Source organism: Oxyura jamaicensis, chromosome 3 (assembly GCF_011077185.1).
Source record: "Oxyura jamaicensis isolate SHBP4307 breed ruddy duck chromosome 3, BPBGC_Ojam_1.0, whole genome shotgun sequence".
Lineage (NCBI taxonomy): Eukaryota > Metazoa > Chordata > Aves > Anseriformes > Anatidae > Oxyura > Oxyura jamaicensis.
The window spans coordinates 15,690,774-15,715,694 of NC_048895.1; the positions used below are offsets into that span (position 1 = coordinate 15,690,774).

Sequence of the window (24,921 nt, forward strand, 5' to 3'; positions counted from 1 at the left end):
GCTCACAGGTGAGACCCCTTCAGCCAGGATTTCTTTAAACCTGCTGTGTACTCCAGCCTGACAGCCAGCTGGAGCATTTAACAGTGCTACCCTGTCAAGTCATAACTTAGGAAAAAAATAACCACCAAACAACTGGTGTAGCCCAAGTTGGTTTTGCAATGCTTTTATTACTGTATATATTAACATTGTTTTGGATAGTATGTAGCAGGCATCTTGACATTTAAGTTCATTTGTGCAGTTCTCTGGAGGGAAGCTGTTTTACCCTCAGTACACCTCCTTCTGGTTCACTTCCTGATCTTAGCAGCACTCACTACTCCTACTGCTCCTGCTCTCTGGGAGGAGCGAGTCACATTATAATGAATTATACCAACAAGCACATCTCTAATAGAAAGCACATCACTTTATTTTGTGAAGGTCTCACGTGGAAGAGTTCAACTTAACCATGACAATACTTTATGTATTACAATTGCCTGTTGATTGATGCAACTATGTTGAAGAAAGCTGTTAGCCAAAGTTTCCCCCCCCCCAAAAAAAATCAGAGGATATTTGCACCAGTTTTAGTTTATACCTCACAACATACCTAGGCTATATTTCTTACTATCACAGGGTGTATTTACTACTGGGGAATGTTACATGGTCTTTCAAACATGAGACTATTTACAGAATAGGCTGAACAGTTGAGTTTAGATAAAGCTGAACAATTTTACATGTATAGGAAGTGTTATAGGCTAGCTTTCCTGTGGCTTTTAGCTAGACATCAGGCACTAATGATTTGATTAGCTCTGTACAAAGAATCACACACTGCCCAAAACCTCTTGGCTGCTGGTTAGTTCCAAATTGTTTGAAAGAGCGCCTACGTGAGCAACAGTCTGGTGTGGGATCTCCCTGTCCCCATTTCATCCTTCTGATGCCTCTATGCATAACCAAATAGAAACTAAGCTGTTGCATTAAGAAGAGTACTAATTAAAAGAGGATGGAATTAACAGTATATAGAAAAGACATAATATACTGGTACAAAGTTTTACCACCTCAAGGTTACGCTGAAGTATTCACGTTAGGGAAATACCCTTCTCTCCCTTGCTACACAAAGCAGATGGGTATTCCCTAAGTCAAGTCCTTGAGAAATAAATTAAGTTCCAAGACTAAGTTAGGGAACTGTAGTACATTCAGAGTGCATTATGCCTGCATGGACGTTGGCTAGGTGTTCCTGGTACAGCGCATGTGCCTTAAGCACCACGACACCTCCAGATTTTGGGCCATAGTCACTAGTTTTGTTGCAGGGAAGGTCTCTGGTCTACTACAAGGTCTGAGAGCCATGGCTGCACAAAGATACGGTTTGTGCACAATGCAAGCCTGATTTCCCCCTTAGCCAATACAAATTAAGACAATATTTATCACCATACAGTTTGATATTACTTCCAATAAGTACAATATTTATTAAACATTTCTTCAGTTTTGTTACATATTGTGCAACAAATTACAATATTCTGCAGCCACAAATTATATGCAGAGTATGAAGAAACTATTAATCAGAGATAGTGTGATCTTTCCATTTATAATTCTACAAGAAGGAACTAGCAAATCAGATCTTACATATATCTTACTAAATTTTATGCATGGAAACTGACAGACACTGTTGTGCTGTTTGATACAAAATGGCTAAACTTCATCTTCAGAAGACTAAACCTGACATCTAAACATGCCAATAGAAACATCAAAACAAAAATACATCCTAACCAACCACAGGAAACAGTCTGGTATCAGGAAAAGCAACAAGGATTACACGTTTATAAACCAGCACACAAAGGTTTAAAACAGTTCTGAAAATGAAGTTAGCTGTCTTGAGTCAAGGGAATAAAAAAAGTCAGTATTGACCATTTACAATCTCTGACCTTTGTGGAGACGGTAAGAATCTGTTGTAGTGCAGCTACATACAGTACAATTCAGGCAATTTTTTTTCACTTGGGTTCAGATTGCAAATTCATTGTTGTGAGACAAAAGGGGGGAGGCAAGTTTTAGCAGCAACCTCCACTAGACTGCTTGACTGGAGTGCTCTGAATTTTAACATTGGACTTCTCCGCACCACCAGCTGTTGCTCCAGGACCCATTCGTTTTTTAATCTCAGCAGCCATGGTCATGAAAGACTGTTCTACATTTGTGGCGTTCTTTGCACTGGTTTCCAAAAATGGAATTCCAAGAGAATCTGCAAATTCCTGTGAATCGAGAAACAGCAAACAGTAAGCTCACACACCAACTCACAGCTCACCTGGTTTCCTGGTGCACCTCCGCATACGCCCCAAGTTCCCAGACCCCCACCCAACCCCAGTTTGACTTGTACCGAAGTATTTAGCAGGCCACTGAGCTGCCTGCATTTGTGGCACACCGACATCTGTGTACCCAGCTGCTTCCCTACACTGAACTCCCCTGCACTTATGACCCAGCCTCGCACTGAGCCAAGCCAGCCCGTGTCAGTACCAACATACCTTTGCTGTTGTATAGTCTACTACTTTCTTTGTGGTCAGATCACATTTGTTCCCCACCAACAACTTGTTGACGTTTTCACTGGCATAGCGGTCTATCTCCTGCAGCCACTGTTTTACATTATTGAAGGACTCCTAGGAGACAAGAGAGCTGTAAGCAAGGTCCCTCACCACGAGGGAAGTTCAGCACTATTCAGCAATAACTGGAAAAAATATAAAGCAACGTACTTCTCAGTGTGCTTCACAGCCACAAGGGACAGAACACTAATGCTGCTGTATTTATCCACACCACCACTCCCAATTCCCTTCGGATAGGGGAGTCACCACAGGGTCTAGACAATTCTTCAGCCCCTTCCTCCCTGGCTGGGCTCCCCCAGCTATTTTTCCCTGCTCCATACTGAATAGCCAAATACCACCGGGGACTCCTCCTCCTCTTCCTGGAGCAGGCAGAAGATACAGTACACAGCTGAAAGCAGAAGAATCCCAGGCATTTACAAGGCACCAGCTATTAGGTGCAAGCCACATTGTTGTGCAGATAGATGCTGGAACACCCTTTGACTCCAAAAACACAGAACTGCCACACCGAGCTGACATCTGAGTTCACAACAGAAGCAGACTGTTCCCTTCCTATTAGTTCAGGAAACTCTACACTTCCAAAGAGCCCTTCAAACAGGACAACAGCACCACTGATCTTCAGAGATTCTTTCACAGAAAACACTGCCTCAGCTGTATGCTGCAAACATGCTAACATTTTTCTGTTAGAGATTTGTTTATTGTAGACCAAAGTTCAAGTACATTCAGAAATCTATGAACAGGATCAGTAATTCAGACTTCAGGCAGGTTGAGAAGTATTCACAGTCACCTACCCAGCGAGTTCTAGGTTAAGCCTAACACCCTGTTACTTTAGAGAAGTATCCCACCTCTCTCACAGCTCCCTGTACTTCTGTTTAGACCCAACCACAGACTGCTGTCCGTTCAGCTCAATGAATTTTAACACAGCTGGAGAACAGTCACTGTATGCATCAGAAATGCTGAGTTGTTAAATCCTACGCAGTGCAAACTGCATTTTATTTACACATCCGCCTTGTGCATTCCACCTGGAAAACCCCTCCTGGCACATGTTCACCACTTACCTGATCCGTAACATCATACACGACTATGATGCCATGAGCACCTCTATAGTAACTGGAAGTGATAGTTCGAAACCTCTCCTGTCCCGCCGTGTCCCACTGCAAAGCAAACAGCATCAGTTACTGCAGGGCAGGGTGCCGGGGTCACAGGAGCTCGCAGAACACAGCTCAGCTGACCTGCCACCACTGCAAGCATCTCCAAGTCCCAACTGCAGAAAGTGCCCCGAGATGGTCAGGATTCAAGATAACCAACATGTTTTTACTGAAAGTACACTTCAGTAGGTGCTTTTCTAGAACTGCTCGTTTGTTTGGTTTTAGACAGGTGCATTGAAGACCTCTCACAGAAAACATTTCAAGTCATTTTGACCCAAACAGAAGCCCTTTCTGCATATATAAACAGAAGCCATGGTTCAGTGGTCAGAACAAATGCAAGGCAGGGCTTGAAAACCTGTTCAGGCTAAGATCTGAGAGATGTGGGCTCTGACATCACCACTCCCTTCAGCAGCCTTGGTACAAGAGCTGCAAAGGTGTTTAGAGGTGACATCCTCTTCAGAAGGTGAAGTTCAACAACTCAGACCTGGTTCCTTCCTCCTGCTGGGAGAGGGGAGGAAGGGCATTTGGTGCTTCACCTCCCCCCAGCAGGGCAGGAACAGCACTCGCCCAAACACCGCTGTTCCCCAAGCCGTGTCAGGAGTAGGGCTATTTATTAAAAATAGTCAGACTTGCAGCCAGATTCCTGGTGGGCTGCTCTGGGGGTCTGCAGGCTCATAACCGTGCCCAGGCGTCTGGCTGGGAATTAGAGGCTGCTCCACAGCACAGCCTGGAATCCCTGAGTCACTGCCTTCCAGTCCTGAGAGCCTCTGCTGGAGCTGGAAGCAGTGGCTGACAAGGATTGTGTGACCTTGCATAGATATTAGATTTCAGTACACAAGTCACTGTTTTAGAGCACTTCAAGATTAGAGGAGAAAACTGCCAAGTCTCTGCCCCTGCCTATTGCAGGGGGAAGGCCAAACACAGCCAGGAGACGCTACTCAGCACTACAGCAGACAAGCCAGTTGCAAGCACGCCTGTCAGTTTTTCCTTTCAGATGCACAAAAGGACACTCCCAGCACCAGGTAGTGCACACAGCTGCTAACAGCTGCTGTAGAACTCAGGCATCTTGGACAACTGTGATGTTCTTGCACTTACACGGATCCTTAATAATTACTGCAAAACTATACTGGTTTTGATAAGAGCAAACCAGCACAGGATCCTACCCTTCAGCTCACTGCCCATGGTGCCTTTTAAAACTCAAGGTTTTTCTTCCCAGAGGAAAAAAGATTAACATCTCACTTCCCCTTTCAGGCAGGCAGCATTGATCACATCCTTCTTCAGGGACAGGTCATGGGAAGTCCTGTGAAAGCTGCCTAGCCTCTTGGAGCAGGGAATACACTGTACTTTAACCATTAAAATAGAAACAAAGATAAGTACCAGTAATCATGAATGCAATTGTGCTTGAACAGATCAAGGTGCCCGGGAGTTGAGAAATACTACTTACTATCTGAAGTTTGATTGTTTTCCCATCTAGTTCTATAGTCCTGATTTTGAAGTCCACACCAATTGTGCTGATGTAACTTTCTGTGTACGTGTCATCCTACGAAGAAGAGTGAACATAAGTCAAGCCAGTTGCACTTCCCCAGTCACCTACTTTATTATGCAATAGGCAAACACCATGCAGACAAAGGTACTTCATTTCCTAGGAAAAAATGGTCTGATCACCCATTGCAAAGTCCAGCAGCAATCTAGATCTTTTCACTGAACACTTACTCTTTAGAAATTCTTCAAAAACTTGTAAGCACCTCATACAGCAAGGTTTTTGTCCCCCAGCTAGTCAATAAAACTCATTCCAAAAATGCTATAGCATTAAGTCCTTCTGAGGTGTAGTTCAGAAGACAGCCTTTGTTCAAGTTGGCAGACTGAAGAGCTACTTAGAATAACCATTAAGGTCATTAAAGTGCCTCCAATTTTTATTTTCCTTTGATGTTTTTTCATCTGTTATGTGGCAGCTACCTGTAACAAGTGAGAGGCTTTGCCTCAGTCGCCCTCCGCATCTGAATTTCAGATCCCCTGCCACCACAGCTGGTTGCTACGGCAGTTTAGAGTTACAGCCCAGGTACTCGTCATGGAGTCCTCTGCTGTGCGGTCTGAGTGAGCACTGCAAACACAGCGCTGCTGAAAGCCTGCACAGACCTGGCTGCTGAGGCCCCACCTGGTCTTAGGGCACACGGGAACCTTTGGGTCAGCCTCTGCTACACTGGAGCGCTCATTAGCCTACTGGCATGAAGGAAGGCTATTTCCAAAGTACCAGCAGGACAGAACTTCAGGTTAAACATGCCACAAAAGGCTTTACGTAACCAGCAGCTCTCACAAAAGCAAGGGATTTCTTTGTGCTGTGAATGGAAGACACCTCAGATAATACAGCTGTCTGAAGGAACAGACGCAAGTAACGGGAAAGCATTAAGCTTTCTACAATGACATGACATTGATTTCCTTAAGTTCCAATACTCTAAAAGGTGTTTGGAAAGCCTGCTGCTGTTTAACCTGCAGCTGGAACATATTAAGTGACATAAGATCTTATTGCAGCATTCGATGTAAAAAAGCTTAGTTAGAAAGTCAAATTTCTACAGGAAAAAGCTACTTAGTTGAAGAAACACCAGATAACTGAGCACAAACATAAGCTGGTTATCCAAAAGAATAGGTGGATGTTTTTGTATAAATTTTGACTCCATGTGAAACATATGCAAGAAAACAGGCTAGGCTGATGTGGGAGTACTGCTCCAGCCTTGGTGTCGCTTCCAATCCACTGCCTGAGCTCTGAGCAGGGCAGGTTACATCTTTCTGGTGCTCACGCTGGTTTTAGTGTTGCCCTGTCCTACAGCAGTGCTGCAGTGGCCATGGGGGCTCCCACTGGTGCAATGCTATTTGCACACAGCAGGCACCCACTTCACATGAGTAACAGGGAACTTCCAGAGGTGCCTGAAGCAGCTGTTTAGTCTGAAACTGCTGCCATTGTCTTGCAGTGGTATCAAAATTTAGTATCTAATATCCTCCCACAGCAACATTTTAAGCTAGACATAGATGAAGAGTTCTCTGGACTCCAGCTCTTCCCACCAGGAGCTGTCAAACACATTTCAAACTTCCCCTGTTGACAGGAACACTGGAGGCTCCTGCATCAAGTTCAAGACAGCAGCCCACCAGCAATTTTAAAGTTTAGTATACATTCCTTCACTAAAGGAAGCATTAAGGCCTTATTATTCCCAGACTATTATTTTAATTACCTCTCCCTCAGGCTAAGCAATTGGTAGGGCTTTTCAATGCAGATGTCAAACTTCACCCAGCTGAAAGTATTCAGATGAAGTAATAACTGATTAAGGTCTTTGGCAGACATTACAACTTTGAGAACGAGGACTACAAGACCCCAGAACTCAAGTATGTTCTTCCACCTTCAGCATTCTAACACCAGCACAGCGGTGGAACTTAAATTAGGATATTTGGTTTTCAAGTAACAGGAAAATGAGAATCAAATTTAACCTTGATATTATCTGATATGACTCATGAATACATCAGTTGGAAACATTCAGGAGACAGGAAGGCTTTGAAACACTTTGATTACTCCTTGGTACACCAGGCCTGACAGCCATCAGTCCTTTCAAGCCGTTCTTCTAGGAGAGAAATCCTTGCTAAGTACCTGGGGCAGCTTTTTATATAAAGTTTAAGCATGATCACTTACTGCAAACCTAAGAAGAAGGCAAGATTTCCCAACACCGGAGTCTCCAATCAGAAGTAGCTTGAATAAATAGTCACTGCAGGGAGAAAAAAATGGCACTTAGTGACAAATGCTGCTGACAGACAGTACATTGTTTGAGTTGGGCAGATCGGTTCACTGCTAGGGAACAGACCCTCCAGCTTTGAACCCCTGTGGCCAGGTGAGATGCTCTCAGTTCACCGAAGTTGCTTTGTAAGGGAAGTATGAGGTGGGTGCCCTGAGAACAGGGTTTGCGTCAAAGCATGCTGTTCCAGGAAGTTACATTGGGGATATTGGTAGCTATCAGCAAGGCAAAGAGTCCTACTTCAGCCCCTTGTGGTCTAGCTGAAGCTAAAACCACACTTCCCAGTTAAGTGCAAGCCTCACTGGCTGAACAACACAGCAGCAATAGTTCTGGTGGACAGCACGCCAGCTCGTACTATCTGTAAGTCAAAGGCCTCACTCCACTGCCTATCCCCACAAGTCCCATGTAGCTGGCCAAAAGCAGCCACGTCCTTCTTCAGTTTAAGTTACCCAGACTTAGCTTTCAGCAGGATCCAACCGAACACAATGCAGGTGTACAAACTATCAGGCTTAATGACCTGCTGAAGCAGAATGAACACTTGCCTTCCCTGCTAGGCTGTTAACAGCCATATTAGTGGCCGCACATTCCACTCATCTTTTAAGAATGAAGCACACATTGCCAGGTAATACATCCACGCTCAGGTGTGATGTCAGCACACGTTCCTGTCACGTATGGTGTAATAATTCCTAAGTCACATCGGTAGGGGTAACAGGTTGTGTTTTATTTAACGCTGAGCCCTCCCAATACTGAGGGCACAAGCACAGTACAGCTGACCTACCTGACATGTCAGAGAGCAACGAAGACTTCACTGTTACCAAAACATTGAGCTGTATGTTAGTCACAAGCCAAATGGGGCAGTTTAATACCAGAGACCAGCAAGAGAGAAAAATCCAAGCACCACTCACAGCAGTACCTTGTGTTAGGCAAACCAGCTCCAGGCTTGTAGCTCGTCAGCCCCACAACACCCAGAATTAAGTCCCATGCTCATTTAACCACCAAAGCTTACAAGAAACACATTTCTGCCCCCACTTAGCCAAACAAAAATAAACCCGAAGTCAGCTATTCCCACCTACTATTCCCCACCACTGCCACGAGTCCAGCCAGGGCACTGCACCCATCCTCAGCAGGCAGCCAGCTTCCAGGCTTTGCTCCGCTCCTCAGCTCAAGTGCCCCAGCAACTCGCTGTGAGAACACGTTCTGCTGAGACCCACTGCCACAGGCTTCTCTCAAGGCTAAAGAGAGGTCAAAGTGGTAAGTGTAACAACTAATTAGCTAATCTTAAAAATGCAGGCTCACCCCTCCCCAGCGTGAAGTGAAAGCACTCAAGGTACTTCAGAAATCAAAGTCAGCTGAAGATACTTAGTTTCTGGTGCTCAGAGCTCACCACCATCAAGTCCTGCTGCACCAAGGCAGGATGGTTTTAGTGCAGTGACAGTTCCTACCCCAGCTAGCTCAGAGGAGGTAAGTCAGGTTGCATCACAACACACTTACCCGAACAGCTGCAAGCCAGACAAGGCACTGCTACTTACCAGCAGCACAACAGCTAGCTCCCCAGGAGCATTCAGGATCCCCCTTGTGGAGCTCAGGGCAGCCCTGACACCACGGTCCCTGCCCCAACACACCGCCCTGCACACTTCCTCCCCGCACCCTGCAGAAGCAGCTTCGTGTTTCCTGTGGCTCCGCTTGCAGAAGCTGCCCCAGTCACACGGACAAGCTGGCTGCAGGCACCCCGCCATGCTTTATCAGGAGAACACCACTCCAGGCCTAACTGCCTGCCCCAGCCCAGCAGGGCTGTCTGACCCTTCCCTCGGCAGCCTCCAGCCACCTCCCCCAGCCCGGAGCTGAGGAAGGACCAATCTCCCTCTCCTTCCCCCACTAATAACCGCAGCTCCCCGGGGCAGACATGGGCTAGAGAACAGGGTGATGGCACACCAGCTCTCACAGCTGGCCCTCTATTATCACACACAAAGCTTTCAAATCTAACAAGCCAGTTTGGGTCAGCCAGTTCTCTGCAAGACTCAGTTCCCAGCAATGCTGAATTATTACTTATAGAAAGCATTAATACCCTTCCAAGTATTAGAGCCTGCAGCATGGCATAATCCCCTTAAGAACGGTAACACAGGAATATTACCACTGTGCTTTCACCTGAATTTCACTGCTCATGCCACTGGAAAACACAATTCCTTCCTAGTATAGGTAAAACTCGAGCTCCAAGCTCCCAAGCCCCCGTTGCTTCCAAGGACGCAGGTGTCCTCAGCCCCTAAACCCCGCAGGGTTTGTCCTCCTCTCACTTCCCTCAGGCTCCCGGGCAGCTCCCAGCCAGGCCTACCCTGCTATTAAGTCCTCCATTTTACATGCAGGCATTCCCTGGCCAGAAGCAAACAGGAACAGCCATGGCTTAACTTTGCAGTAGTGCTGTGAGTAAAGCAGCAGGAATCCAAAAGCCTTAAATGCTGCTTTTGACATCTTTGCTATCAAAAAGTGTCCCAGCTTTGGGCTGTCATTCCAGACAGCAAACAATCACCAGGTCACACAGCAGCTCCAGCCACCTGCCTCACCCAACGCAGGGCCAGCACAGCTCAGGCTGTGGCAGGAGGCAAACAGCCTTTATCAAGTCACTCTTACCCTAGAACGGGCTGCTGTGTCACAAACCCAGTTCTGCCAGATAAGCAAGACTGAAACTTAGACCTGCATCAACTCCACGATAATTAAAGTGCAACCTTGCTGTTTAGGTTTTCAGAAACTGAAGCTACTGCATGCATAATACCCAAAAATGCACCCCACTTCCAGATACGGCTGCTTTAGGGTGTTTTAAAACACCAGGGGTCTCTATGTGGGCCTTGAGAACCGCCTCTCACACATGGTGTGATGGCTGAGACCCCAGAACAGCAGCTTAAATCCAAGGAAAACAAAAACAAGCAACAAAGTTTTGCTGAAATGTGTTTCCAGACTGAATCCTGCTGATGGAATATATTTGAGTATAGAGCTTCAGCTGTGGTGACACATCCCAGTCACTCAGGTTAATTCAGGTGCTTGCTCCTGAAAAGCCTCAATCATCTCTGAAGCTGTGAGCTTTGCTTTCCCAGTCTGAAGACCTGGGCCATTAGCTCCTGCAGCTCAGGAAGCCCCCGTAGTGCAGGCTGGGCACAGGCCATGCCGCACAGCCTTCTCCACAGCACTTGGAGGTGCTGTGAACTCAGACTGATTGTTCAGCCACTTCTCGGCTCACTGGAGGATGTGCAGCAGCAGGGCAGGCAGGTGCTGTCAGCACGAGTGAGGCTTTCAAGCCCTTCTCATCAGGAGAACAGGCTAACTTCCTTTTGCCAAGGAGAACTGCTAGATACGCTAAGGTTAGCTGCAATTCTTGCAAAAAAAAAAAAAAGGCACCTCCAGAAGAGCCCTGCCACATCTGAGAGGGGAGCAGCACTCCATCACAGGCACCTGCTATGCCACAGCCAGCAAGCAAGCTCAGCAGAAGACCAGGAAGCCAAGCCGAGGGCAGAGCTGGCCAAAGCTGTGCAGGGCAAGGGATCCGCATGCCTCTAAAGCACGTTGTTTACAAAGGCAGAAGCACTTCTTTCCTAGAACCAGGAAGGCTTCATCCCAAACAGACATGATGAGGTAGTCATCCATCTCCTACAAGGAACTGTTGGAGTCAGCTTTAATCATTGATGTCAGCTGCAGGTTTATTGTAAACAGATACTCACAGCAGCCTCAAATCCTGTCTTTGTTCCACCACCCAAGAAATTTTGAAGAGGAGCATGACTGTCACTCTGATTACACACTGCATGTGCAAGTAAACAGAATCCAGAAGACAAGAGGCCACTCTGCATCACAGATTATGGCTTAGAAAGGCTGGAACAAATGATTTCAGATGTTTCCAGAAGCTGTCACTCACCTGTCACCCACTGACCTCTAGCAGGCAAGCCCAAGAAGCCCACACAGGGGCTAACACCTCTGAACACCAAAACCAGATTTATTCCAACACCACTTTGTTCCCTTATCAGCCCTTAGGGAATGTATCAGGAATGAGACCCAGACACTACAGAGCATTCATCAAGATTAACTCCCAGGCCTGCTTATCTGTGCTAGGGCTCACCCCCTGGTGGATCTGTGCAAGCCAGCCTGCTGCATGCAGTTGCACAAGGGGTAGGTAGCACCAAGCCTGGAAGACCTCAGCATGATCTAGTCACAACAGAGTCAATATTGACATTTTGACTATTTAAACACCATAACGGGAGGAACACACAAGGAACACAACCCAGCACTGCCTGGACAGATGTTTTGAGAGTTTAGCTCCACAAATGCTAGTACTAGCAGCTCAGCCAGCCCTCCTCAGCTCCTTCACATGTACAAAAAACTCTTGTTAGTCCACCAAGCTGTCCTACAGCACTGAAATCTCAGGGGGGCTCAGAAGCACACTCCCTTCAAACCCTGATACACAGCTTCTAACCCTGTAACTTCTTGAATTAGAAAACTGAAGGAGGCAAGTTTTTTTAAAAAAATAGCTAACCCACTGACCTCTGACACACCCAGGACAGAGGATCTGGGCTACAGCCCCATCTGAAGCCCTGATAAGGAGCTGAGAACATACACTGCAGGCAAGGTACCACTAAAAGCACAGATGGATACCTGCACCTGTTGGAGATGGCCTAGGAGGAACACTAGGATCCCACAAATCTTACACCTGGTTTAACACTAATCCAGGTGCACTTATTACAGGGAGAGAAAAGTATCCTTAAATCTCACCACACCCTTCCCATCTCTCATCCTGCAGAGGAAACCCTGCCAACAGTAGCAATTTACTATTCCAAATTAACCTTAAACTAGTCTTCCCTCTTCATTTTCAGAGTCCAGTCCCCACCAGCAAGAATGACCACACTCCACTAAGGATGAGGCTCCCACAAAATGCTTTTCCACCTTCACAGCAGCATGTTACCTGACTGCAGGAAGCTATGCTCTCAGTCAGCTCCTACTAAAAAGCTGGAAGGCTTCAGCAAAGACCAGGAATCTGTGGGGGAAGAGCCCCTTCCACCCAGAAGGGCCTAACACTTCCCAGGCAGTTTTCCAGCACCAAACCCCACCTGTCTGTGAGATGAATTCATGTTTAACCCTGAGAGCCTGTACAACCACCAAGGCACCAACCAACAAACTGTTGTTTACCCACTGATCACGTCCAGCTATTGCTTTAGCACTTCCAGAAGCCATACCAGCAAACCTGTTATGTAATCTTGCCAAGATGTAACTTGAGTTCCTGGCTGAACCTCTCAGTTTTCACCAACTATCTGGAGCTAGCTGGTGATTACTTCGCCTTCTATTCCTGCTCACTCTCCAGGTGATTTTAATGGGCACGGAGTGCTTGCAGTCACACTGCCGTACACAGGGAGCATAAGAGCCGTGACCGTGCACACCAGCAGCCACTGCTGCGTGGACAGACAAGGTCTGAAGACAAAAGTTGGTTGGGTGCCACCCATAAGAGATGGTGGGATCTAGAGCAATAATGTCATACCACACACGGGGCTCAATAACTAAACCACTTCAGTTGCATTAGAGGGCACGAGAGCTTTGTCATCCCAAACTGGAGTGGCAGCAAAGCCAAAGCTGGTGAAAGAATCCTAAAACTGCTCTTTGGCACTGAAGTAGTGAGAGTAAATCGGCCGGCTTTAGAGTGCTTTTTAAACGAATCCCAAGTCCCCCAAAACAAAAAGGTGAGCAAAATGTGGTTTGTTGTCCCCATCACCCTGGTGGGCAAGCCGCTGCTCTTACTGCTGCCAGGCCCCAGACAGCTATTGAGCAGAGCCCTCAGCCACCCCTGGCGCCAAGCGGGCCAACTGCAGGACAAGGCCACAGCCACACCATAACCCTCCAGGAAAAAAACACAACCCCGTGCCCTCTCCAGGCAGCTCCCATTTCGGCCCAAGCCAGCTCCGCAGAGCATTTGCTTCATGACCAAGCCGGAGCGTTGCAAAACCCACAGAGGCCCCGGGTGTTTTGCAAGCGCCATGTGACACACACATGACTCGCAGCCGGAGCGGGGCAGGGCGGACCTCCGCCTGCCCGGCCTGCCAGCGGGCCGGGGCGCGCAGCCCCCACGGAGAGGAGCTGTTTCCCCTGGCTGCCCTCCCTGCCGCTCCCCCCAGGCAAGGCTCACTGTGGGGCAGCCCCCGGACAGGGCGAGGAACCCACACCCTTGGTGTCGTCCCCCCCACCAGAAGGGCGGCACCGGGGGGGCTACCCGGGGGCTCCCCCCACCTCCCCCCACCCCCGAGGCCTGCGGGGGCTCCCCCCGGCTCCGCTGTGCCCCCCAACTCCTTCCCCCGTCCCCCCTCCCCCCCCGCCCCGCACTCACTACTCGGGGTTCATGCTGGACATGTCCGTGGGGCCCGCGGCCCGAGGGACGGCGTAGGGCGCTGCAAGGGGAGGGCGCTGGCGGCCTGGCACCTGCCGCCGCCCAGGCGGGCGCTCCGCGGATGCAGGGGGTGCGAGGGCTGCCGCCTGCGACCGGCTCGGCTCGGCCCGGCCTGCCCCCTCCGCCCGGCCCCGCTCCGCTCCGCGGCCTCCGCGCTCGCTCCTCAGCCCAAAATGGCCGCCGCTGCCCGACCAGGAAACGGGGCGGCCGCTCGCCCAGCAGCGCTTACATGGCCGGGGGGAGGCGGCGGGGCATGCCGGGAAAGCGAGTCCGCGCCACGCCCGCCGCCCCGCGCCCGCGGCCGGCCGCGCCCTGCTCGCCGGGACTCGCTCTCCCGGCGGCCCCCGCGGCGGCGGCCGCGCATGCGCGCCGGCCGGCCTTTCTTCCCTCGGCCCCGTCGGCTCGGCGCGGCGGTGGGGGCAGCGGATTGGCCGGGGAGGGGCCGGCCGGGGGTGACGTCAGCGGGCAGACGTGGCAGCCCGGGCGAGTCGCGGGGCGTGCGGCTGGGGGCGGGGCTTAAGCGCCGAGGGGCGGGGCCGGAGCCCTCCCCGCCCGGCTGGGCCCGGGCCTCGGCTCTGAGGGAAGCAGAGACCCCCTAAGGCCTCGCTTCCGGCCCGGCTGTGCAGTGCCCGGTGGGGCCAGCTGCCTGTACGCCGAGAAAAAACAAAAAAACAAAACAAAACAAAAAAAAACACGAAGTCACCTCATGAAATCACCCCATAAAATCACCTCACGAAATCACGTCATGAAACCAGATTCCGTGGCCCCCCCCCCCCCCCCCAGCAAGAAAGCCCAGTCCTTTTCCACACAACAACCGTTGCATTTTTTATCTAAAGCAGTTCACAAGCTTTATTCAGTCCCATAACGTCCTTTGGGTGCATTAAACACCACTCATTTCCCTCCCGGGAAGCAAAGGGATGGCGACCCTGTCATATGCCTGATACCTCCGAGCAAAAGACTCGCTAAACCTTGAAGAATTCGGAACTTAGGAGCTCAGTTTTCTAGTTTTCACTTAAATTCCTACTAACCATCAAGTTGTGACACCGGTATTTTTGGTTGCTTACGCTTTCCGGTGTATTCCTAACCAAGTCCTGCCCTTCTCAACGCCATCAGAAAGAGCACGTCACTGAAATACTGTACGTCGTCGTTCTAGAATCGTACACAGAGGGCTGCTAAACCTTACACATCTTAACAGCTCCTGATAATCAGCTCAGGAATTTAAATCCCCACTAAACACATATTATCTGATGTTATTTCATTACAAAGGGCATAGTGTAACATATTGACCAAAGTTTATCTTCCAGCCGGCTCAAAGGATGGGAGGAACAGTCCACAAGAAGACTACCACATCACCGAAACATCCTAGGCAGGCAAAGAAGTGTGTGTACTGCTTGTGTCATCTTCACGTGGCAAGCTGAAAAGTGTTACTGCAGCAATCCAGATATTAATCTGTTCACAAACTGACTTTTTCCACCAAGCTGCGAGTCACCAGCCATGCAAGTACGAGGGGTTACCGAAATAACTGATGTGAACAGGAGTCTCGCAATTGGGCAGTGCTGAATCCCCAGAGGAACTGAAATTGCATAGTCTTATCCTTTTATTTTCCCCACAGTAAGACGGTGAAAAGCCACTTGCGCTCCACATATCTTTGTGTTTTTAGTGCTTACATTCATTTCCTTAAAAGAAATCAACAAACTGTGCCAACTATAAATTAAAATATTAAACAGTGCTTTAAAAACGGGTGTCCTTTGCTTTTTGTGTTGCTCGTTAGGTAATGATCTATGTGTAAATCTACCACATAAATTACTGTATGTGCTGCTTTTGTGGTGGCCATCACTGAAGGCTGTTACTTCCCTTTCCCTATTACTTGGTGTATTTATGAAACCATACCCTTTTTTGTGTGATGCTTGCCATCAGAAATCCAGTGAATCCTTTGAAACTCTTTTCTTTCCCATACAACGTGGTTCTTGAGATGCTCTGTGTAAGGTGACCAGATGTGTAGGAATATCCCAGATGACAAACTTTGTTTAGCAGATAGAACATCACTCTCTGCTGATACAAGAGGCATTTTTGCAGGGACATTTTTAACATTTGTGCCTTGACTTTTTTTCCAGTGAAACAAAAAGCACCAACCACCCCAACGCCTTATTCTGTTTTGTTTGTTTATTTGGTTTTGTTTGTTTGTTTGTTCATTTGTTTTTTCTTTTTTCTTTCTTTTTTTTTTTTTTTTTCTTTTCCTGAGGAATAATGCTTATAGGCCATGGTAAATAGGTCTCTGCCATACTTGGCACTGTACAGATCCAGTGAACTCAGAGCAGGCACAGGAACAAACCAACACCAGCGCTAGCTAACTATGAAAGCTGCAAATTAAATTTGCTTCTGAAGTAGGGCACGGGTTAATCAGAGTGTGGGATGCAGTTTCATCGCAGAGAAGTAATAGCTTCTGTGTCTGAGAAGAGCATATTTTATCTGTGTGACTGAAGCAGCGGCATGGAGGTATGGTAACCTGCCACTTCCAGGCTGGGTGTCAGCTCTGGGGGGCAGCACAAAAGGTGGGTCTCTGTCAGCTCTGCAGGGAGGTGCAGGGATGACCTTCCACTGTCCATGTTGTAGGCTGAGGTCATCTGTTGCTGTCACAGCTTCTGCACGTGTGCCTGTTTAACCAGATGAACAGGCTCAGGACCCCTGCCTGGTTCCTCGCTGGGATCAGAGCGATAATTTTACTGTCAGTGTATCACGTGTCCTGTTCCTCCTCCTTGCTTAAGTGGATGTTCATGGTTTGTCCTGAACACCGTGAACCACTGGATGGTCCGAGATGCCTTGCTTGTCTCTCACTAAAAGGAGCGTAACACAAGCAGTGATTTCAGATGCCAGCTGGGGAAACATTATTCATATACCTCCAGGGCTGCATTCTGCCTGTGCCAATAGCAGCTGATTTTATCCTGTTAGGAAAATCAGGTGCAGAATTTCCTTTGGCTTTGGCTAGAGTACTCTACTGGAGCAGTGAGGAAAAGCCGTGAGTGCAGATTGCCTTGAACTATAATCGCCTTCCCTGGTTCTGTGCACCCCAGGGCACTATCCTGACCACTAACTGCTGTTTTTGAGGCTACTCTGCTGATCCCTGCAGTTGTCCCTACTCAGGTGGCAAGCTGAGACCTGCCATTTCCCATCTCTCTCCTCCCAAGGCCACAAAAGATGCCTGAGGAAGCCAGTGCCAGAGGATGCTCAGGGAAATGGGGGTAGAAGGGGACAGGGCATGGTTCAGGGGGTGAGAAGGAGGGAGAGAGCAAGTGGCGATGGCCACAGGCAGGTTTGGGGGGGTAGAGGAACAAGGAAAAACAGCACAAATGATGGAGAAAGAATGCTACAGCTGCATAACCCATTTCTGAGCACACGTTTTTTGTTGCAGTATGGAACCCACGTAACCACTCCACTTCAGTACTGTTGGTGGCATCGTAAGGGTACTGCCCCGACAGACTGCAGCCTGCAGGAAGTGGGGACCTACTTTTTCACTCCACCTTCCTCTTCTGCCCTTATTTCATACAAAATGGTCAATGTTTTTTTTAAAGCTATATAATCATGCCACATACTCATTGGGCAAGGGCCTGCTCTCTACCTGTTTTTAAACAGTTTTTACCCTGAAAATGTTTTTCTCTGCCCTGTGTAACAGTTCTTGAACCATTGGTAAGGGGAATCATGCCTCTGACTCAGGTATTGCCTCCCCGTAAAGCTGTCATGTTAGTACAGTGGCATTCAGATATCATTTGGCTTCTGGCAGTGTCCTTTTCCCTAGACTATGCATAAAATAAAAACAAATGAAACGAAGCAAAACCAAAAATAAACAAACAAACAACAAAACAAAACAAATGATTCAGTTGTTTATTTCCCTACCTGCCTTCCTCTGCTCTTCCTTCTCCCCTGCTTTCTCAATATCTGATCCATGCAGTGGGAAGGTCACAGGCTAACAGATGCACAACAGCCAGACTGAGAAGGTCAGGTACCAGGAATACACAACAGCAAGCTGAGACGTTGCAAATGACTCTTTTAATACTGAGAGTGCTGGGGAACAAACAAACAGTGTTTTTGACTTATCAATAGCAGCATGTCTCTCCTGTATTGCTCACAATCCTCCCATGTATTTAATCTCTCTGCAGTGCTTTTCAGCTATTGAGGTGTTTTTTTTTCTGACAATACAAGCAGCCCGTTTCGGATGTGCTGGCAGCACATCTAAAATGGTGTTGGCACCTTCTTCTCTTCTTTATTAATTCTTGATTTAGGAAGCAAAGGGCAAGGAAGAAGTAAGTTGCTGATGGACCTTTGGGTGCCACTGTGAGGGACAGAACCAATGAACCAACACTCAGGTACAGTCTGATGTCAGAAAAACAGAAGTGGGGAGGGAAATGGTATTCTGGAACCATTTAAAAGTGCTGGCCCACTGGCACACATTGCAGGAAGCGGGTAACTAGATGGTGTAATAGAATTTACAGGTCTGAAAATCACCAGGAATCACCTGATGTCCATCTCTACCTCTTATTTCTGCTTCATACAGCCTGTGCTTTTTCATCCTGCAGCGAGGAGACCAGAGCCTGAGGTTTCACCTTGGTTCCAGTCACAGGCAGCAGCAATAGGTACAAGCAGGGTCAAGTGTCAAGAGCATTTGGTGGGATGGGAAGGGCATTCTCCTTGAAGAGCAGCCATCTAACTCTGGCCAGGTAAATCTCTGTTGGGAAACTTATGGAAGGAGATCTAGCACCTTGTTCTGGCTCTTCTCTTCAGAATCCAGGCCCAGTTTTGCTTCAGTGCTGTGGTGAGCACATGGGAGTTCTCGAGGTAACTGTAACTCAAATTCGAAGTAGAAGATTATTTTGAGAAGCAGATTAAGCTGAAAAACTCTGATATCTTTCTTTACTTTTTGGCAGTGTTGACACAGTTCAGATCTTGATTTCCCAACCTGCTGCAAAACTGACAAGACCACATTCTGTATTGCATGAGGTGCCACGGAGGAAGCAGGGGGGTTGGTAGTTAGACCTTTTGTTGCACAAGCCTAGTGGAAGCAGTTGAACACTGCAAGCTCAGGGCAGTAATTGAATGCATCTGCTAGAATCAGAGAAAAAGTAACGTTGGAAGAGACACCAAGAGACAATCTCGTTGTTTCCTCTGCTTCAGTTGTATCTATTTAAATCCCAATAGCAATATTCTTAAAGCCTTCCAAAAGTGGCAATTCCCCTGTTCCCGTAGGCCATTTATGACAGCACCCACAAGAAACCTAAAAAAGCTCAGTGGTAAAATGACTCCAAGGATAAATTAAGCAGCTCAGGCTTTCTGTTAAGGTTGCTGGTGAGTTCAGTACGTTTTACTTCATCGGTTATATCCTGGGTATCTTTTTAATTATAATCTTCAGTGCCACCAGAGATAAAGAAGACAGAGCTCAAGCTAGCTCAAGCTATTTCCTTCTAGTAAATGAACCCTTTCTTACTGATGCAGACTTTGGTTGACTGCCACATAAACACTGGGACAGAGTACTGCTAGAAAGCACACTTGAAAGGGCCCAGAAATATCAGGAAGTAGGAACCCACTGGTTTGCTTAAGTGGGGATCATAGTACTCTTCACAGATACTGCCAAGGGCTATCTCCTACCTCTGAGTCATGCATTTTGCAACCCAGCGGAGATAGCAGGGTAGTGCACCCTGGAATTTGGTCACTCCACTCTCGTACCTAGGTATTTGTTTGCTTAAGAGTTTGATTCATCACACCAGTTATCATCTAAATGTTCTGGCATGTGTTCATCCAGCTGGGCTAGCATCTCTCTGCTGGGCACAGATGTTATTTAAAACCATCATTGACTTAAAACTGAAGGTTGTTTTATTGTGTTTTGATGCCAGGGTTCTGGAGGAGAGCTCTGGAGGAGAAGGTTCTGGAGAGTCCTTTTAGGATAAAAATGTGGCATTTTCTTATATATGCATATGGCACCCAGAAGTGGGCAAAAGGATACAGTTCGAATGAACAGTGACACGTTACATCATGGCTATACTTTCTTTCATCTTCTACTGCCTCACCCTTTTCTTCAATATCAGCCTTTAATGCTATTATTTTCCCTTCTGACCTCTTCATTTTTAAAAGATTTCCTATTGTTCGTGTTTTTTTCTTTTTTCTTACCCCTTCACATTTTGTTCTCTCACCCCAAGTGAGCTCCATTTAACTTGGTTTGGGGCATTTGTTAGTGACCTTGTGAAGCTGCTTACATGTGCATGCACAGCTTTGTTGTGTGTTGGCAGAAAGAGTCTCAGATCTCTACAATGACATTTGGGTCTGCAGTTGCATAGTTGATTTTCTCCTGCAATCATCTGTTTTCATGGTGGCTTCAGATGCAGGGAGAAAGGAGGAGCCACCTCCCACACTACCCAGGAACAAATGCATATCTTCATGAGGAAAGGACAAGCAACTTCTGCCAAGTCCCACGGGCACTTTTCTATCCCCACAGTATTAATCCTCCCATACAGAATTAATTTGTACCCCTGCCATGTCAATGGTTGGACATACAGTTGGAGATACACTGTGACAGCTCAAAGGTACAGCAATAACTAGACCCCCCAAACATAGCACATGCTGATCCTGTCAGTGCCTGGGCCCCCACAGCCTTCTAAACACAAAAATATTTCTTACAACTCTGTGTTTTTCTTGTTCATACTTCCTTTTAAGTTTCCTGCTCTATTTCATGCCTAAAAATGGCAATAGGGAAGAGAGAACTGGAGGCAAAGAACCATTCAACAAGGTCATTTAGTCTACCCAAAGCTCTAAATGACACCTCTATTTCATGCTGAACCTTTCTGTAAACAGGTGCATTTAACCTCAAGAGTTTTGCTTTGTTATGTATTATGGGATTTGGAGAGACTTGAAAATAAGCTTACATAATTGGTTTATCCTAGCAGTAATGTTGATAACTGCATACCTTCCTTGGCTGGCAGACTAAACTTTGAGTAGTCATACCCCAGATTAAACTAACAATCAACAGAAAACCAGATGGGATTCATCTTTTGTTATTGTTATTCAGCATGAGTCCTTAAATGTAACAAAAACCCAAGAGAGAAAGCTCAGGCTTTGTGTCTGTTAACAGTCAAATGCCTTCATCTTCATCCTGAAGCAGCACAGACAATGCTAATTGAGGCTAGCTTACAGATTTGTAATTGCTAACCTTTATATCAAATCTTTCAGATGTCAGTTCAGGATTAGGTATCATCCTTATTATTTTAGACAGAATCTAACAAATCTTTTCATTTGTACCATTCAAGGGTACCCTGCTAGAGTCCTGTGAGGAGGATAGCATAGATCAGTTTAATAAAACCCTTGAAGAAGCAAAGAGCTGTCTGAACTGTAAAATCCTCTTTTTTAAAATAATAATAATAATAATAATAATAATAATAATAGAGGCTTAATTCTGCTTAAGAAATTAATGATTGAATTCAAGCAGTAAAGCTCAGCACAGTAGTAAGGCCAAGGTGGGAAGCAAGCACCCCCAGGTTCTTTAGTCCACAAAAGGTAATGAACCTAGACTCTGCTTTATTGAAATAAGTACACCCTCACCTGTAGGCTTCAACAAATAGGTAATGCATTCTATTTTACACAATTTATCACTTCCAAATTGTGAATAGCCATTTGATTTTCAAATACAGTACCTGTAAGTGAAAATTAATATAGACATGAAGCCTTTATCTGGATAGTACATAGGCAAAATTAGGAAATTACACTCAGGGTTCAGCTAAGTGTGAAAATTTTCCACTGCAGTTAAATGTTTTAAGGATTGGGTGGATTCTTTTTTTCTTCTCTCACTTTCTCTGTCATGCTCTCCTCTTCTTCCCTCTTCCTTCCTTCCTTCCTTCCTTCCTTCCTTCCTTCCTTCCCTCCTTCCCTCCTTCCCTCCTTCCCTCCTTCCTTCCCTCCTTCCCTCCTTCCCTCCTTCCTTTCAGATAGAACTGTGTCTACAGCAACCTGGTACACCTATCCATACCATTTAGACAGACAAACTAAATAAAGCATTAAATTCAATAGAGGTGTTTCATTTTCAAGCTAAGAGGCAGCAACATTTAATTACTAGCAGGCTAATTCTGCAATTGGTATTCACTAGAACCACTGAGCATGATGGAAGGGTGCTTTGTTGGATTCAAAATTACATTGTGTAATGTCCGACAAACTTTAAAAAAACAAACTGTGAAAGCAAAGGCTTTGAGATACAAGACACATTACCAAAATGAAAATATAATTCAGTATTAAAACATCCACACTGGAAACTAATTATACTTTTTTTTTTCTTTTTTCTTTCTCATATATTCCAAATTCTACATAATTCTATATTTAGGTGCTTAAACAATAAGACTGATTTCCAGGTATATCAAAAAGTTTCCCCCAGATCTCAAAAGACTGCTTACCACTGTGGGTGAGGGATGACCAATCCAGCCTAGAAGTCACCGTTGGATTTTCTCTTAAGATGTATTCTTTTATGGCTGGTAGTGTTGTTGCACTAATTCATCAGTGCAGACCTTTTCCTGAGACCTTTTCACTGATGAAGCAGCTTCGGTTTCTCCCTAAAAGCAAACAAAAGGAGACAGAACAGATACATAATTTCAGGAGCTATAAATTCACTGCTAAGGAATTTAAACAAACAAACAAACAACTATTTACATTCCACTGGCTACTGTGCTGAAAAAATAATTTGAAAGAGTGTTATTCAAGATCAGGTACTGAAATTATTTCTTACTTTTAGCTTAAGAAAAACAAAACAAAAACAAAAACAAAAACAAACAACAACAACAAACATTTAAAGATGATGTAGTTCACAGTTAAACACAATCAATCCCTACACACTGCATGTATTGCCTATGTTCATTAACTAATAAGTTTCTTTTTGTCCTGTAGAAAAAAAAAGTCACATTTTGAATGCATGACATTATTCAGATTCAGCTGCTATCTAACACAATACTGTCCCATGTAATATTCATTGCATGGCTGGGGTTTTATGCCCAAATACAAAATCTGCTAAAATACATGGCTCAGAACATGAAGCAAAATCATATCTAAATCAAGAGCATCACCAAGTGGGGTGGGTCAGAAAGCCACACAGAATTATTATCTGAGATAGCAGCTGAAGAATAAAAAATCAGGAGAACTACACTTGCTTCCCTGCTTGGTATCCACTGGAGATCCTCACGGAAGAGATACAGCACACAAGGGAACAAGGGTAATCGCTTCCGCTGAGATGATTTTCAGCTGCTTTTAGTTCTAGTAGTATGGTTCAGAAAGAGCAGTGGACTATTGCAGTTTCCAGCATATAATTACCATTATCAGAGAGCCCAGCCTCCATTCAAAGCATTCCACCCGATCTTTTCTAGAGTGTGCCCATGTACTAAAGCAACACTTGTCGAATCGAATGACCCCAGCTCAGAGCAGCCATTCTGGGAGGCACCAACTTCTACAGAACTACGAGGCCATCATTCTCCTGTAGCTCCTACTTTGAGTAGCCATTCAAAATTGTGCAAAATGATGTTCCACCCTATTTTAGTGGTTACATATTATGCTTCGTGTCATAAACATAAAAGCTTGTTGAGGAGGATGAAGCCTATCTAAAATTAAGAGACCAAGTGAGAGCTCCACGGTGGCATTAGCAAATATTGCAATATACGTTGCAATCAGGGGAGCCGATAAAGCTAGACCTTTGTAACTACTTTCTGTTCATGGATACAACAAAACTTGTTAAGAGATCTTGCTTATAGAAACAAAACAAAACAAAACAAAAAAAACGGGAAGCGATGCATCTTCATTTTCTTTTGGTGGGCAGTCACTGTACGTGATAAAAAGAGCTACAGAAAGTGAACTGCGGAGAAGGCATTTAGTCCAGCTATGGCTTTTTCAGTCCTGATAAATGCATTAAACTGAGACAGAAGTGACTCATTCTTCTCAATAACATTTCTTTAAAGCAGTTGACAGCAGAGAACCGAGAAACTGGCCTACAATAGCAAGACAGAAGAGAGTGATCCAAGAAAGTTCCAACTTTATATATTTTTTTAAGTTCATTGCAGTCATGCCAAACATATTTCTTTTCCTACTCACTGGACTCTATCTTGAATGGAGAGCCGGGCAGGCATCCATGCGACACAGACCCTGCAAGAAGCGTAGTGGGACCCATGTACGTAGTTTGTCTAATGAGAAATACCTATTAAATGCTAAAGTCAAGGTTGAGCTTAATTTGCACCACTTGCTTAATAACTGAGATTGATAAAAGGCAATGCCAGGATAAAAATATTGCACTTTGCCCTGCACTGTGTCTAGACATGTATGAAAGTCACCCAGTACTTTAGACTCCTTCCCACAGTGGAGCCAACAGCTAAGTGCTGAAGGCAGAAGTGAACTGTAGGGAACGATCCTCTGTTTTTATAACAGGATTCCTCCTGGTCTTCCCAACCATTTTAGCAAGGCTGCACACACACACAGCCTGCTTGGCAACAGTGCTATTAATATTCCATTTACATTTTTAATTAGTTTGCTTTACAAGTGTAATTTTTTATGTTAACATTAAAAAAAAAAAAAAGTGCTATTGATACGAAACTGGAGACTGAACCACTATCGTGACTGCTGCAATTTCATGTTCAGTGAAAGAGGAACTACTGCCACAACCTGCTTGTGTCTGACATAATCACAACCAGCTCAGATAAAGATGTTCCCTTTCATTACAGCAGCACGCTTGGACACTTTCATGCTTACAGAAATGTTAGTTTAGCAGGAATTTGCTATCTAAAGCAAGGAAAAGTAGTTGTATATGAAAACTAGCAAATATGATGGCTTAGTTTCACTTTTGCTTCATACTTTTGACACTGCAACTGCAAAGCTGCCATCTGAAATGGCTCCATTTTGATTCCGTACACAAGTCTCAGGGGACAAGTTTGCAAAAGAGGTCTCCCTGGAATATATTCTGATTAAGAAAGGAAAGGAAAATCATATATATATATATACATATATATATATATATATATATATTCCTTGAA

At 45.9% G+C, this 24,921-nt stretch overlaps 1 protein-coding gene and 1 long non-coding RNA gene across 4 annotated transcripts in view; both read right to left on the bottom strand.

Moving 5' to 3' along the window:
• Positions 1 to 147: 147 nt before the first annotated feature.
• Positions 148 to 14,085, bottom strand: RAB1A (RAB1A, member RAS oncogene family). The gene is made up of 6 exons (XM_035321165.1): positions 13,829 to 14,085; positions 7,380 to 7,452; positions 5,148 to 5,243; positions 3,614 to 3,709; positions 2,484 to 2,615; positions 148 to 2,213 (listed from the first exon to the last, which is right to left on the bottom strand). The coding sequence occupies exons 1-6, from the start codon at positions 13,849 to 13,851 to the stop codon at positions 2,016 to 2,018; spliced, it is 618 nt and encodes a 205-aa protein (XP_035177056.1). The 5' UTR covers positions 13,852 to 14,085; the 3' UTR covers positions 148 to 2,015.
• Positions 14,086 to 16,102: 2,017 nt separating this feature from the next.
• Positions 16,103 to 24,921, bottom strand: part of LOC118163973 — a 15,037-nt gene continuing 6,218 nt past the window's right edge. Inside the window, exons 3-5 of one of the 3 annotated variants that reach the window (XR_004749275.1) lie at positions 22,312 to 22,467; positions 17,780 to 18,722; positions 16,103 to 16,722 (exon numbers count right to left, since the gene is read on the bottom strand). This is a non-coding gene — a long non-coding RNA (uncharacterized LOC118163973). Of the gene's footprint in view, positions 16,723 to 17,779; positions 18,986 to 22,311; positions 22,468 to 24,921 lie in introns of all 3 variants that reach the window. The other 2 variants (XR_004749274.1, XR_004749276.1) reach the window with 2 other exon arrangements.

Excerpts from the sequence above, each read along its gene's own strand:
- RAB1A (XM_035321165.1), bottom strand. The coding sequence starts at position 13,851 with ATGTCCAGCATGAACCCCGAGTA. Across the intron at positions 7,453-13,828 it reads TCCAGCATGAACCCCGAGTA|TGACTATTTATTCAAGCTAC; the intron begins GTGAGTGCGGGG and ends TTCTCCCTGCAG. Across the intron at positions 2,214-2,483 it reads TAGACTATACAACAGCAAAG|GAATTTGCAGATTCTCTTGG; the intron begins GTATGTTGGTAC and ends CTCGATTCACAG.